This window comes from Urocitellus parryii, chromosome 3 (genome assembly GCF_045843805.1).
Source record: "Urocitellus parryii isolate mUroPar1 chromosome 3, mUroPar1.hap1, whole genome shotgun sequence".
Lineage (NCBI taxonomy): Eukaryota > Metazoa > Chordata > Mammalia > Rodentia > Sciuridae > Urocitellus > Urocitellus parryii.
Genome location: NC_135533.1, coordinates 216,100,297 through 216,113,809, shown reverse-complemented (window position 1 = coordinate 216,113,809; position 13,513 = coordinate 216,100,297). Strand labels below are relative to the sequence as shown.

The following is a 13,513-nucleotide window of genomic DNA, read 5'->3' as shown; positions in this document are numbered from 1 at the left end:
TGAGCCTTCCCACTGGCACCCGGTGTGGACAGCCCCATCATCTGGGACCTCCTCTCCTACCACTGAGGTCCTGGGCACAGGGTGTGACTGCAGACTGACTCCGCAGGACTGGGACAGCCTTCCCTCACCCCAGGTGGCTCCACCACTAGATGAGGGGCTGCTTCTCCCTCACACCTGAGAGCCTGGCCCCTTGTGGAAGGGCCTCCTTCCTCTCCCCTCACAAGGGACCCCTCTGCCCTTAGGTGGGGAGCTGGTCCTTTTCAGACTCCAGAATAGGGATTTTCTGCACCTCATGGGGATGTGTATCTCCCTCCTTAAAGACCTCCCCCTCCCCCTCAGACAGGACCTCCCCCTCCCCCTTCAGACTGGCCCTCCCCCTCCCCCTCAGACAGGCCCTCCCCCTCCCCCTTCAGACTGGCCCTCCCCTCCCCCTCAGACAGGACTTCCCCCTCCCCCTTCAGACAGGACCTTCCCTCCCCCTCAGACAGGACCTCCCCCTCCCCCTCAGACAGGACCTTCCCGCCCCCTCAGGCAGGCCCTCCCTTTCCCCCTCAGACTTGCCCTCCCCCTCCCCCAGACAGAACCTCCCCTCCCCCAGACAGGCCCTCCCCCTCCACCTTCAGACAGGACCTCCCCCTTCCCCTCAGACAGGCCCTCCCCCTCCCCCTTCAGACTTGACCTCCCCCTCCCCTCAGACAGGCCTTCCCCCTCCCCCTTAGAGTGGCCCTCCGCCTCCCCCAGACTTGCCCTCCCCCTCCCCCTCAGACAGGACCTCCCCCTCCCCCTGAGGACCTCCCCCTCCCCCTTCAGACTAGACCTCCCCCTCCCCTTCAGCCTGGCCCTCCCCCTCCCTCAGGAAGGCCAGCTCTTGACCCAGGGACTCACTCCTGGCCAGGCCCAGGAGGCCCTCGCGGCGGTGCTGCTGCCTCAGCTGGGTGATGTAGCTGCAGCAGTCCAGGAAGGCCTGCACGCAGGAGGCGCCCAGGGAGATGAAGCGGGCCCTGCGCTGGCAGGGGAAGCCCATGGGGTTCTCCCGCATCCCGTCCTCGCAGCACCTGCGCAGCTCCTTGGTCTTGTACTGACCCGCTGTGGGAGCACACACCTGCTCAGGCAGAGCCCTGGCCAGGTGCCCACACCCAGGAGAGCCCAGGGCAGACCCAGGAAGAAGTGCCCGGGGCCAGCCCTCCCCTCCTCCCTCTTTGGCTCCTGGGAGGTCACCTTGGGGCCCAGATGGCCAGGCCCCGGGCGGGTGGTGGGGAAGGGCAGGCAGAGGGCCCCACCTTTGTCCATCCTCTTTTCCATGAGCTGCACGGAGCGACGCCGGCGGGCAGCGGGTTTGGAGCACTCCAATTCTGAGGGGCAGGTGCACCAAGAACAGGTTGGGTAAAGCACCTACTGTGCGCCCTGGGATCACCCCTCACAACAGCCTCAAGTTGGCGTGTGGCTGTTTCCATTGGACGGATGAAGAAACTGAGGCTCAGGGAGAAGCCTGCTGGCGGGGCCGGTGGAGGCGGGACTTGAACCAGGTGCCCCATTCCAGAGCCCCTCGCTGCCCCTACCTGTCCTCTGGGCTGTCTGCAGGTCTTTGTTGGTCTTAAAGGCCAGCCCTGCGTCCATGAAGACTCCAGCATAGTCCTGCCCACTGCCCGGGGTGCAGCCAATGTCTGCCTTCTCCACCACGTCCCAGATCTGCAGGGGGTGGGTGGCCAGGTAGGGACAGGCAGGACAGCATCCCCTGTTCCAGCTCCCCACGGTCCACGCAGCCCCTCCCACCCACCCCTCCCCACTCCAGCCCACCCACAGCTCCATCCCCACCTATTCCTAGCCCCACTCCTCACCCCACCTCTTCACCTCCAACCCCACTTGCATTTACCTCTTCATTCCAAGCCCTGACCAGCTCACTCCTTCCTCACTCTCTAGCCTCACCCCATGCCCCAGGCTTCCACATCAGATGGCCCCAGAGTACACAGGGCCATGCCAAACTGGATCTTACTGTGACCATCCTTAAGCTGGACCTTGACCATGACCCTTCCCAAGCTGGACCTTGACCATGACCCTCCCCAAGCTGGACCTTGACCATGACCTTCCCAAGCTGGACCTTGACCATGACCTTCCCCAAGCTGGACCTTGACCATGACCCTCTCAAGCTGGACTTCATTTCCATCTCATGACCTCATCCCTGTGTGTCCACTCTGACGTCTGTTCCACCACCCCCGCCTCGTCTTCACTCTTTCTGATCCCAGTCCTGCTCCACCCCACGCCATCCCTGTGCCTCCGTGGTCTTGGGTCAGCCTCAGCCACAGCCGCCCACCTTACTCTGAGTCAGCTTGTTCTTCTTGTTGAGCACAAACACGCCCTTGTCCACAGCCACCAGCCCCACTCGGGCCCCACGGTCACCCTCTATCTTGAGGGTCATCTGCTGCCCAGGTAAAGGCTGCCGGTCATCCTTCCCACCACCTTTGACCACCAGCTGCAGGGAGGTGGGAGAAGCAGGAAGGAGCACTGAGCCCTGGGAGGGCACCGAGGATGGGGAGGTCCAGGCCTGACCCAGAGGAGGAAAGGCGGAGGGTGGGGGAGCCACGGGGATGCTCACCGTGCCCACGCATGTGTCCTTGACGTCCACCCACACAGAGTCCGCCACCACCTCCCTGTTGCCGCTGGCACCCATCAGCGTGTAATAGGCCACCAGGCGGAAGGAAGGGATGAAATCCGCAGTGATGGTCAGGGGCAGCACCACCAGGTCCTGGCCGGGCTCTCGGGCCTGGCGACCTGCCTTCAACAGCTTGCCCTTGTTCAGGATCTGGGGGACAGAAGGACAGAAGGTCAGGGCGGGAGAGGAGGGAGATCTGGGCTTGGGGAGGGATGCTGGGTGCTGGAGAAGCAGTGAGCAGGCCGTGGGGGCCCAGGGCCACGGACCAGGTAGGTGTAGTAGCGGATCTTGGCATCCTGGCCAGGGTCCACTCGCAGGTGGAAGTTGACGTTGAGGGTCTCGCCTGGCTTGAGCTCCATGCGAGACACAGAGAGGTGCAGGTAGTTGTTGGAGTTGAACAGCGTGCTGTAGGCCTGGGCCTGCATGGTCCTGACAGCCTGCCGCGCCTGGGGGATGCCCTGCTTGCTGGTGCGCACCTGGGGGAGGGGGAGAGGGATGGAGGCCAGGACCAAGGACACCCTCAGCCTGATCTCAAGGCACAAGGTGTGTGACCTCTGATGGCGAGGAAGGCTTTGCAGATGGGGTGAAGCTAGGGATCCTGTGCGGATGTCCTCCTGGACTATGTGGGTGGACCCAGGGGTGGGGTGGGGTGAGAGGGAGAGAGAGAGAGAGAGAGGGAGAGAAGGAGGGAGGGGGAGGGAGGGGGAGGGAGAGAGAAGGAGGGAGGGAGGGAGGGAGGGGGAGGGAGAGAGAGGAGGAGAAGGAGGAAGAAGGAAAAGGAAGGAGGCGAGGGAGAGGGGTAGAGGTGATTTCTTGGACACATGCTGCTGGCTCTGAGGTGGAGGACAGGTCAGGAACAGGGCCTGGGGGTGGGCTCTAGACGCTGGCAGAGACGGGACACAGATGCTCCCTGAACCCTCAGGAGGAACCACCTGCCACACCTGGATTTGGGGACTTTGAGGTCCAGAACTGCAAATGAGTAATTCTGTGTTTGGTCACTAGGCTGGGGCCTGACCACCTGCTTCAACAGCTTGCCCTCCTTCAGGATCTGGGGGACAGAAGCCACAGGCCTGACTCACATGCCAGCCCCCGAGGCCTAGACGGCAGAGGGATGGGCACAGGAGCCCTGGAGGATCACGCCCCTCTGCAGCCTGCGTGGGAGCCAGTGAGGGGCAGATATCAGGAGAGCAGGGACCCCGTGCAGGAAGTGGACCCCTCCAGGGACACGGCAGAGCACTGCTGGTAGGATTTGGGCTCCTCAGTGCCAGGAGGCCATGTGCTCCTCTGTGGCCCCCCAGAGAGCTGACCTCTCTGCCCCAGGAGGATCCCCCCACGCCTGCGACAGCACCCCACTTGCAAATCTTGCAAATGGCAGGGTCCTTCTGTACAAGTGCCAAGCCCTGGGCACCCTCTCCCTGGTGGCGGGAGCCCCAGGATGGCGGGACTCACTGTGATGGTCAGTGGCTGCCGGTTGTTGGGCGTGTTGACGGTCAGCTTGGCCACGCCATCATCTTGAGTCAGAGACTGCACATCGTTGCCCTGAATCACCACGGGCACACGGCGGGCTGGAGAGCCATCAGGGTTTGTCACATACACCTGTGGACATGGGGTGGGGGATCTGGTGACTCTGAGGTGTGCTCAGTGCTCCCCGAGTGGGGCGTGGCCCCTCCCCGGGTCTCACCATGAGGTCGAAGGGCATGGCTGGTTTGAAGTACTTGGGCGTCTTGGTGAAGTGGATCTGGTAGGGGGAGGTCACGATCTGGATCCCACTGTGCTCTGCCTCCACCATGTCGCTGCCTGAGGAGAGGGACCATGAGGGTGGCCCCTGGCTGCCCCCGGACCAGGCCTCCTCCCTCAGACCAGAGCCCCCTCAGATGCCCCCGTCTTCTCCCTGGACCTTGCTCTCGGGCTGGGCTCCTCCCCCAGGGGCCTCTCCTCTCAGCCAGACTGCCTGGTGGTCCTGGGCCTCACCTGAGTGCAGGATGACAGTGACAGACACGTACAAGGACTTCCCCACCAGGGCGTCGGCTCGGGAGGGCTGCACACCATCCAGCAGCACCTGGCGGCTCAGGGTGGCCTCCCCGGTGCCATCCTCGATCTGGGGAGGGCACAAGGCTCAGCGGGGTGGCCCTGGGGAGCTGCCTAAGAGGGGGCGCTGGAGGGAGGGGCGTCCAGGGGCCTCTCAGGTACCACAACGCGCTGGAGGGACTGGGGCAGTGAGATCCTCTGGTCGCCATCCTGGACCCCGAAGATGACGAAGGCGGTGCCGTCCACGTTCTTCCCATACAGGAACCTGCAGGGCCACGGCGTCAGCCGCCCACTCTCGGAAGGCCACGCTGCCCTAACTTCTCACTGTGGCCAAACACCCAGAGTCCCTGCCCTCACCTGGCCTTCACCTGGCCTCACCTGGCTCCTCACCTGGCCTCACCTGGCCTTTTCCTGACCCCTTCAAGTGGCCTCGCCTGAACCTCACCTGGCTTCACCTATTCCTCACCTGAACCTTTCTTCTGGCCTCACTTGGACCTCACCTGGCATTCACCTAGCTCCTAACCTGGACCTCAACTGACCTCGTCTGGCCTTCACCTGAACCCTTCTCCCTTCCACACCTGGTTTTCATCTGGCCTCACCTGGACCTTACCTGGCCTCTTCCCTGGCTCCTCATCTGGGTCCTCATCTTATATTCACCTGGTCCCATCCCAGGCCCTGTCACCTGGCCCTCACCTGGGCACTCACATGGCCTCTCACCTGGCACCTCATCTGGGTCCTCACCTGGCCTTTACCTGGCTCCCCACCTGGACCTCACCTGGCCTCTTCTGGCCCTCACCTGAACTCATCTCCTGGCCTCACCTGGTTTTCAATTGCCCTCACCTGGACACTCACAAGGCCTCTCACCTGGCTCCTTATCAGGGTCTTCACCTGGCCATCACCCATCCCCATCCTAGACACCTCACCTGGTCTTCACCTGGCTCCTCACCTGGACCTCATCTGGCCTCACCTGGCCCTCACTTGGCCCCTTCAACTGGCCTCACCTGAACCTACCATGGCCTAATCTGGCCCTCACCTGGCCTCACCTGAACCCTCATCTGGCTCCTCACCTGGGTCCTCACCTGGCCCTCACCTGGACTTACCTGAACCCTCATCTGGCTCCTCACCTGGGTCCTCACCTGGCTTTCACTGGTCCCATCCCAGGCCCTGGCACCTGGTTCCTCACCTAGCCCTCTCCTGGTCACACCTCTTGGGCCTCACCTGGCTGTGATGGTGACCTCCAGGCCATTCGGGTCATCGATGTAGTAGAATTTCTCTGCGGGCTCCACCAGGACCTCGAAGCTGGGCAGCACTAGGGTGAGAGCCGGTGTTGGCGTGGCTGGTGCAGGGCCCAGCGCTCTAGGGCCCCCAGGTCCTCCCCCACTCACCGTACTCCTTCACCTCGAACTCAGCGGAGAACACCTGCTGCGGCGAATTCTCATACTGGGCCCGGATCTTCCACTGCCCCATGCTGCAGAGAAGGAGGGTGAGGGCAGCCCGGTCTCAAGCCCTGCTCCCCCTCAGGGGACTGGGGCCCCCCGAACCCCCACAGAGCCCGACGTACTTGACCAGCTCTGGGATGTTCCAAGACAAGGGCACGATGCCAAACTGGTTTTGAGAAGACAGAGTGTCCCTCTTGATGGGGATGCCATCTGGGGTCTGTAAGCAGACAGGAAGGGCTGTGGCTCAAAGTGGCTCCTTTGTGGCCAGGCTCTGCCCCCAGCCTCTTTGCACCCCATCTACAGGTGCAGGGGTTAAGGATGTGGACCCGGGTCCATCAGCCTAGGTTCAAACCCTACCATGCCATTTACAAATCGTGTGACCTCCGGCAAGTTACTTAACCTCTCTGTGCTCCATGAGCACATGCAGCAAAGGGAGACCATAAAGGCTCCCAGCTCGCTGGCTTGGGTTGTCCTTCACCTAAGCAGGGCATTGATAAGGATCAGTGCCTCTCCGAATGCAGCTAACACTAGCATCTTCTGCCCACTGGTATGCCAGACCGGCACTGAGCCTTGTCTGTGAACACATATGAACAGGAAGTTCATGGGTTCCGCTGCCAGCAGCTAACCTTCAGGAGACAGACCTCGAAGCCTGCTTTTCTGGGTTTGGAATGCGGGCGATTCTGTGGATGAGGTTCTCTGTTGCATGGGAGCTGAGGCACCAGCACTTAGAGGAGGAGACCCGTGGACTCTGTCCCTGGCTGACCGCCTTGATCTTCTACCCAGTCACGGGGCCTCTGCACTCGCCAGCACCTTGCATGATTTCTGTCCCTCCTCATGACAATCGCTGAGGGCAAGACCCCCTTCCTCACCCTGCTCTCCTTCCTGCCCACCTCCTTCTTCCATTATGTTTTTATTACACCCAGGTAGATGCCAAGGACTGAGCTGTGTTCAGGTGTTGAGAGCCTGAACTCAGAGAAAAGTCCCTTCCCTTGTGAACTTGGATTCAATGGAGGGTGGAGGGGGTTAAGAAAGGAACAGATCATACCACGCATGGGATCTGAGTGTGTGTGTGTGTGTGTGTGTGTGTGTGTGTGTGTTGGTGCCTGCAGTGGGGACTTGAACTCTATGGGGTGCCCAGGGAAGCCTCAGTATAAAATCGGGGCAAGGGTGACAATTGAGCAGAAAATTAAAAAAACAGGCAAGGAAATGAGATCCGTGGCTTTATGTTTTAAAACAGGAACTGTCTGTGCAAAGACCCTGGGGCAGGACTGAGCACAGCAAGGATGGCAGGGGAGAGGGGAGGAGGGGAGGCAGAGAGAGAATGGAGAAAGCTGTGTGGGCTGCAGGTAGGACCTAGACTTTTATCCCAAGGGAGGTGGGAGCCATGAGAGGCTGTGGGCAGAGGAGGAAGAGACCCTCACTGGGGTCTCAGAATGTTTGGGAGCATGTGCTGCCCTGTGGGTCCCCCTGGACCTCTGCCATCTCCAGAAATCTCTCTGCATTGATGTCTCTGCATGTCTCTTTCCCTCTGGTACCCCCTGCCCAGGGTCTCTGTCCTGTGTGGCTGGCGCCTGGCTTTCTGTACCTCAATGCTGACGACGATGGTCCGGCCCACTGGCAGCAGCTTGTGGTCCACAGTGAAGATCCGGTAGAGGACTGGAAGGCCGTGGGAGAGACAGAGGAGCCCATGAGTCCTGCCCACACCCTGGGGCCTGGCCCTCCCCAGCCTGCCCAGCCCGTACCCGTGGAGCCGGGAGTGTAGATGGTCTTGTCTGTCTGGATGAAGAGGTACCCGCTCTGAAGGCTGACCAGCACCACCTTCTCCACCATCGTGGCCCCGAAGTTCGCCAGGACAGTCACAAACTTGTGGCCCTTTTCCGACCTGAACTCCTTGCTGGCTGGGATCTAGGCATGTGCCAGGGGATTGTTAGGGGTCTGCTCCAGGGTCCCAGGCCCTGTGTCCAGATTCGGGGCCCTTGGCGGGGCTGTCACCTGCTCCTCTTCCCCAGGGAACCTGCCCATCATCTTACTTTGCCTGTGTTGTCCGGGTTGGGAGAGGGCAGAGGCACCAGGAGCAGGAGCCAAGGGGGATCAGACAGTGGACTGAGGGTGGGCTCAGAAGAATGACAGGGTGGGGACTCAAAGGGTAAGGGACTCAGAAAAGGGGCTTCAACCCAGGAGAGGAAATTAAAAGGGTCTGAAACCTAGGAAAGGACTTAGAATAGGGAGGAGACTCTCAGGAGGAGACTCAGAGAAGTTCCAAAGGGGAGGAGACTCAGAGATGGGCGGGGCTCAGAGGGGAGGAGACTAAGAGATGGGCGGGGCTCAGAGGGGAGGAGACTCAGAGATGGGCGGGGCTCAGAGGGGAGGAGACTCAGAGATGGGCGGGGCTCAGAGGGGAGGAGACTCAGAGAAGGGTAGGGCCCAAAGAGGAGGAGACTCAGAGAGGGGAGGGGCCCAGGAGGGATGAGACTCAGAGATGGGCGGGGTCAGGAAGGGAGGAGACTCAGAGAGGGGTGGAGCTCAGGAAGGAGGAGACTCAGAGAGGGGAGGGACCAGAGGGGAGGAGTCTCAGAGAAGGATGGGGCTCAGGGGGAGGAGACTCAGAGATGGGAGGGTCTCAGAGGGAGAAGATGCAGAGATGGGAGAGGCCCAGAGGGGAGGAGTCTCAGAGAAGGGTGGGGCTCAGGAAGGAGGAGACTCAGAGAGGGGAGGGGCTCAGAGGGGAGGAGACTCAGAGATGGGAGTGGCCCAGAGGGGAGGAGACTCAGAGAAGGGTGGGGCTCAGGGGGGAGGAGACTCAGAGAGGGGTGGGGCTCAGAGTGTAGGAGAGTCAGAGAGGGGAGGGGCCCAGAGGGGAGGAGACTCAGATGGGAGGGGCTCAGAGGGGAGGAGACTCAGAGATGGGAGGGGCTCAGAGGGGAGGAGACTCAGATGGGAGGGGCTCAGAGGGGAGGAGACTCAGAGAGGGGAGGGGCTCAGAGGGGAGGAGACTCAGATGGGAGGCCCTCAGAAGGGGAGGAGACTCAGAGATGGGAGGGGCTCAGAGGGGAGGAGACTCAGATGGGAGGCCCTCAGAAGGGGAGGAGACTCAGAGAGGGGAGGGGCTCAGAGGGAGGAGACTCAGATGGTGGAGGCTGGAAGGGGAGTAGACTCAAGGGGGTAGAGGGCTCACAAGGGGAGGGGATAGAGAGGGAGGGGCTCAGTAGGGGAGCAGCAGACTCACATGGTGGAGTTTAGAGGGGGAGTACACCCAGAGGAGGGGCGGCACTCAGAAGGGGGCAAACTCAGAAGATACAGGGCCTGAGAAGGAAGACGCTCAAGGACATGGTTCAGAGGGACAGACCACAAAGAGTGGGAGGGGCTGTGGAGGTCGGCTGGGCTGGTTCCAGTCTGCGCCCACCTTGATGGTGACGTTGCCCAGGTGTCCGGTGGCACCACTCAGCACCGTCTTCTCACTGGACAGCACTTGCTTCTTGGCTGGAAAGTCCTGGACCGTGACTGTGACAGGAACGTCCCCTTGAACTTCGTGGGCCTCCAGCACTATGTTTTCCTCATTCTCCAGCCGCAGGATGTTGGGGGTGATCATGGAGTACCTGTCCAGTGGCGCACAGAGCTGTATTCCCAGGGACAGGAGACTCCAGCCCTAGCCTGGTCAGTGCCTGGATGCTCCTCTCTTCCCTAGCACTTTGCCTCAGACCCTGAAGGGGATCCAGTGACAGCCTGGGACACCTGCCAACCTCAGGTCCTGGCTATGCCTTCCTCTCTGGCACGGTCACCTCCCTATCCCCATGGGCAGGACGGCAGTCACCATGACCTCCCACCCCCTCAGCCAGGTGTACCTGGATTTGAAAGCTTGAACATCTAGGGCTGCAGTTTCCCACCAACCCCTGATCCTCAGAAACAAACTCAGCAACCCTCTTAAGTCTCTAGACTTCCAAACCACAATTGCCTAAACCCATATACCCCTCAACCTCTAAACCTCAAGTCCTAGAATACTCCAAACCCAAACTTAAGCCTCTGACACCACCGTCTTATTAATACAACCAGATCCACACACTCCCAACCCTGCATAAACCCAAAGTACCAAATCACTAAGCCTCCAAATGCTGAAACTCATGATTTCTGAACTGTTTGGACTTGTTAGCCTCCAGTTTACTCCAACTCACAATCGCTAAACACACAGACCCTCCATCCTAAACCTCCAGACACTCAGTTCCATAAATGTGCAAACTCCAATTCCCCTGTGCCTGGATTCCACGAGAACCCAGCCCACAAACACCCTAGCCAGGCAGCCCAAATTCTCATGTCCTACCACCAACCTGAAATCCACAGACACCCATGTGCATCTGGATTCTACAAGGACCTGAAGCCCAAATGCCTGCTCCCACCTGGGCCTGGCTACTCACATGGGGTCCCCCAGGGCTACGGGGAGGCTGGCCAGCAGCAGCAACAGCAGACTGGGACCTGAGGCAGGTCTCATGGTGCAGGGAGAGTGGAGGCAGAGGGACAGAGGAGAGGGAGAGGACAGGGAGGAGTGAGCAGAGCCCCTGGGAGCTCCTTTTATCCACTCGGCCTCTCCCCCACTCAGCCCTTCCTTCCCCTGTGGATTGTCCCTCCCAGGGGCTGCCCCAGATTGCTCAATACATTTCCTGAGGGTTTCAAGCCCTGTTGCCAGCAAGTCCAGGGGTTAGTAACTTGAGGACATGGCCCCCAACCCCCTTAACAGAAAGTCCCTGTCCGTTGACATGGCAAATCTCAGGGTCAAGGTCAGCTGGCATGCAGGATTGTTCCCCTACTCGCAGTCTGTGATGGAGAGCACTGGGGTCTGGGGCTATGGACACATTCTGCATACCATTCTTCTCTCCTCCGGGGTCGCCTTGCTTTTTCCTGAACACTATACCCTAGACATCATTTCACACTGGTGCTCAGAGAGCTTCCTCATTCTTACAGGGAACTACTTCCTATCCCACTGTGTGGAAGAATCCAGGGTCCTCTTGAGGGGCACACAGACTTCTGTGGTTGCAGATCACACTCTTGCAGTGAACGGTCTTGACCTGCTCCCTTTCCTAGCTTTGAGCTTCCTAGCTGTGGTCTTTGGGCCAGCTCCTGATAAGCATTCTGAGCCTCAGCCTCCTTCTGCAGATGAGTTGTTTTGCAACTACAGGAGAAGGTGCTGGGTCCACATGTACATGCCCTGCTGACATTGCTAGATACCGCTAAGTTCCCCTTCCTGGGAGCTGTAGTGATTTACCCACTGCTCAGCTTGCATGAAATGCATTGCCAATTTCCCCAGAGCCTGGTCCCCAGAGCATGTGGGCAGGCTTTTGGATTTTTGCAACCTGGGTACAAACTGGAAGCTCAGTGTCATTGACATTTGCATACCTCTGATGCTCAGAGGTGTTGTCCCCTGATCACAGGAGCTAAAGGGTTAATGGGAATGGTGTGAGGGTGGGGGGTCTTGGTCCCTGGAAAGGTGGTTTCCAAACCCCACTGAAAAGGTTAAAGGGGAGTTTGCTCTGATTTCCTGTAAACCACACACTGTCCCTGGCTGAGCCAGGGTGGGGGAGGCCTGGAGAATTAGAGCAAACCTGGCTTCTGTCCCTTTGATTGCAAAACCCTCTCAGGGAGACAGAAGATGAAAACACTTGCTCAAACTGATCCCCAGTGGCCCCCATGACTTCCCCACTCCTTCCCCCCATCAGCCACCCTATTTCCTGGTTTTGTGATGGCCCTAAACACGGGGACTGGGGCACTGGCAATGCTGATGAGGGACTGGTTCCTTCTTCTGGAGCCTCAGTTAAGCCATCTGAACAGTGGCCCACAGGACAGTGCTGCTATGTGCCCTTGGGAGGGGCCCAATGCCTAGAAGTCTCCTGGCTGAGAGGGGAGGATCAATACAGGGTCGCCACCCTTCAGGCTCGTGGTGCTGGGGATCTGGAGGGCTCCAGACCTGGTGACCACAGGCAAGGGGGCTAGAAGGGGAGCCAGAGGCCTGGAGAGGACCAGGCCCCCTGGGAGGAAGGGGAATTCCTGGGCCTTGTGGCCTTTCTCGAGATGTGTACACATTGTGTCCAGAGGCTTGGGAGGGGAATGGTGGACAAGATGAGCCATCAAGGGAGGGGCGGGGGTTCCCAGTGGAGGCCCAGGCAGCCCAGCATTCTGTATCTGGGCGGAGCCAGGCTGCTGGCTGACAGGTAATGGGGCATCTGAATGGCCTTACTCTGAGCAGGTGCATCAGGCCCATACCTTTAGGTCCCGCATGCAGGCATTCAAGCAACCTGCAAGTATTTGGGGAAGAAATGGCATCTTTTCTGAACATGCACAGAATTTTTTTCTGGACATTGTTGCGACTTGGTCCAGTGTAGTGCTGTGGCCACCAAGTTGCACTGTGTTGGTGTCACCCGTCTGTGAAGTCTACAGGAGGCTGTGAATACTGCAGCATTTGACGTAGGGGACTTGGCCATACTCTGATTTGGCACCCCTGGGTGTCCCATAGGAACCAGGCCCCCGGAGACTGCTTCACATGGCCCCGTGCCTTCTTGCTTTAGATCCTCCCTGGCTCCTCCTGCTGCCCCAGACGGCCCCCAGGCTCACCCGGGTGTCACTGCAGGCCCTCCTGGGCCTGCACGGCTCCGACTTCCTCATCTGGCAGCTCTGCCGATCTGTCTGGGCTGCTTCCCTTTACAGGAAGTTCTCCCCAGCCTGCCCCATGCCTGTGGCCTCCTCCATGTTTCTCAGAGATCCCAGGGGTTCCCAGGGACCCATGGGAGAGGAGAGAGGACAGGGTCCTGAGAACCTGCCCTGAGTGGGTGCACAGGTGTCTCCAACCTGCAGTCACTCAGGGTTCCGTGAAGGCGCTGAGATCAGGGTTGCTGGCCCTGGGCACAGCCACTCATACCCACTGTTGCATATGAAACTCAATCAACTCCAAGGTCCCATTTGATGGGACAGAGAGGTTAAGTCAGTGATCCAGGATCACACAGCAAATGGCACATTAGAGAGGTTGGTCCCAGAGTCCAGCTGTTGATGGGCAGTGTGTGCAGTGGTGAAGGACAGCTCCTCAGAGGGGCCAATGGTCTGGCTTTGAGCCTTTAGTCTCCACTCACTCCCTCGTGGTGTGACCTTGAGTGAGTTACTTAGCCTCTCTGTGCCTCAGTCTTCCTGATGAGTTAAGGTCCAGTTATGTGGGGCGGAGCACAGGCAGCCACCACTATGTCAGCTACTCATCATTTTGCCCTTGGTGGGGGCCACCTCTGGGCCCTCCCATCCCCATCCCCCTCTCCCCAGGTTCTGCCCATGCCACCCCTCACCTGGGCATCTCTTCACTTTCCCTGGCCTTCCTGGCTGAGTCAGGGCCTGTGTGGCTCATCCCAGGTCTGATGGCCCCATGATG

At 59.8% G+C, this 13,513-nt stretch overlaps 1 protein-coding gene across 1 annotated transcript in view; it reads right to left on the bottom strand.

The window, feature by feature from the left end:
• Nucleotides 1-10,638, bottom strand: part of LOC144253941 (complement C3-like) — a 29,851-nt gene extending 19,213 nt beyond the window's left edge. The window contains exons 1-17 of the mRNA XM_077796604.1: nt 10,527-10,638; nt 9,521-9,713; nt 7,860-8,022; nt 7,703-7,773; nt 6,240-6,334; nt 6,064-6,146; nt 5,897-5,987; nt 4,841-4,943; nt 4,622-4,748; nt 4,332-4,447; nt 4,100-4,246; nt 2,917-3,126; nt 2,594-2,800; nt 2,312-2,470; nt 1,560-1,689; nt 1,281-1,352; nt 886-1,086 (exon numbers count right to left, since the gene is read on the bottom strand). Of these exons, the coding sequence (XP_077652730.1) occupies nt 886-1,086; nt 1,281-1,352; nt 1,560-1,689; nt 2,312-2,470; nt 2,594-2,800; nt 2,917-3,126; nt 4,100-4,246; nt 4,332-4,447; nt 4,622-4,748; nt 4,841-4,943; nt 5,897-5,987; nt 6,064-6,146; nt 6,240-6,334; nt 7,703-7,773; nt 7,860-8,022; nt 9,521-9,713; nt 10,527-10,600 (2,242 nt within the window). The 5' untranslated portion in view covers nt 10,601-10,638. The remainder of the gene's footprint in view (nt 1-885; nt 1,087-1,280; nt 1,353-1,559; nt 1,690-2,311; nt 2,471-2,593; nt 2,801-2,916; nt 3,127-4,099; nt 4,247-4,331; nt 4,448-4,621; nt 4,749-4,840; nt 4,944-5,896; nt 5,988-6,063; nt 6,147-6,239; nt 6,335-7,702; nt 7,774-7,859; nt 8,023-9,520; nt 9,714-10,526) is intronic.
• Between the last annotated feature and the right edge of the window lie 2,875 nt (nt 10,639-13,513).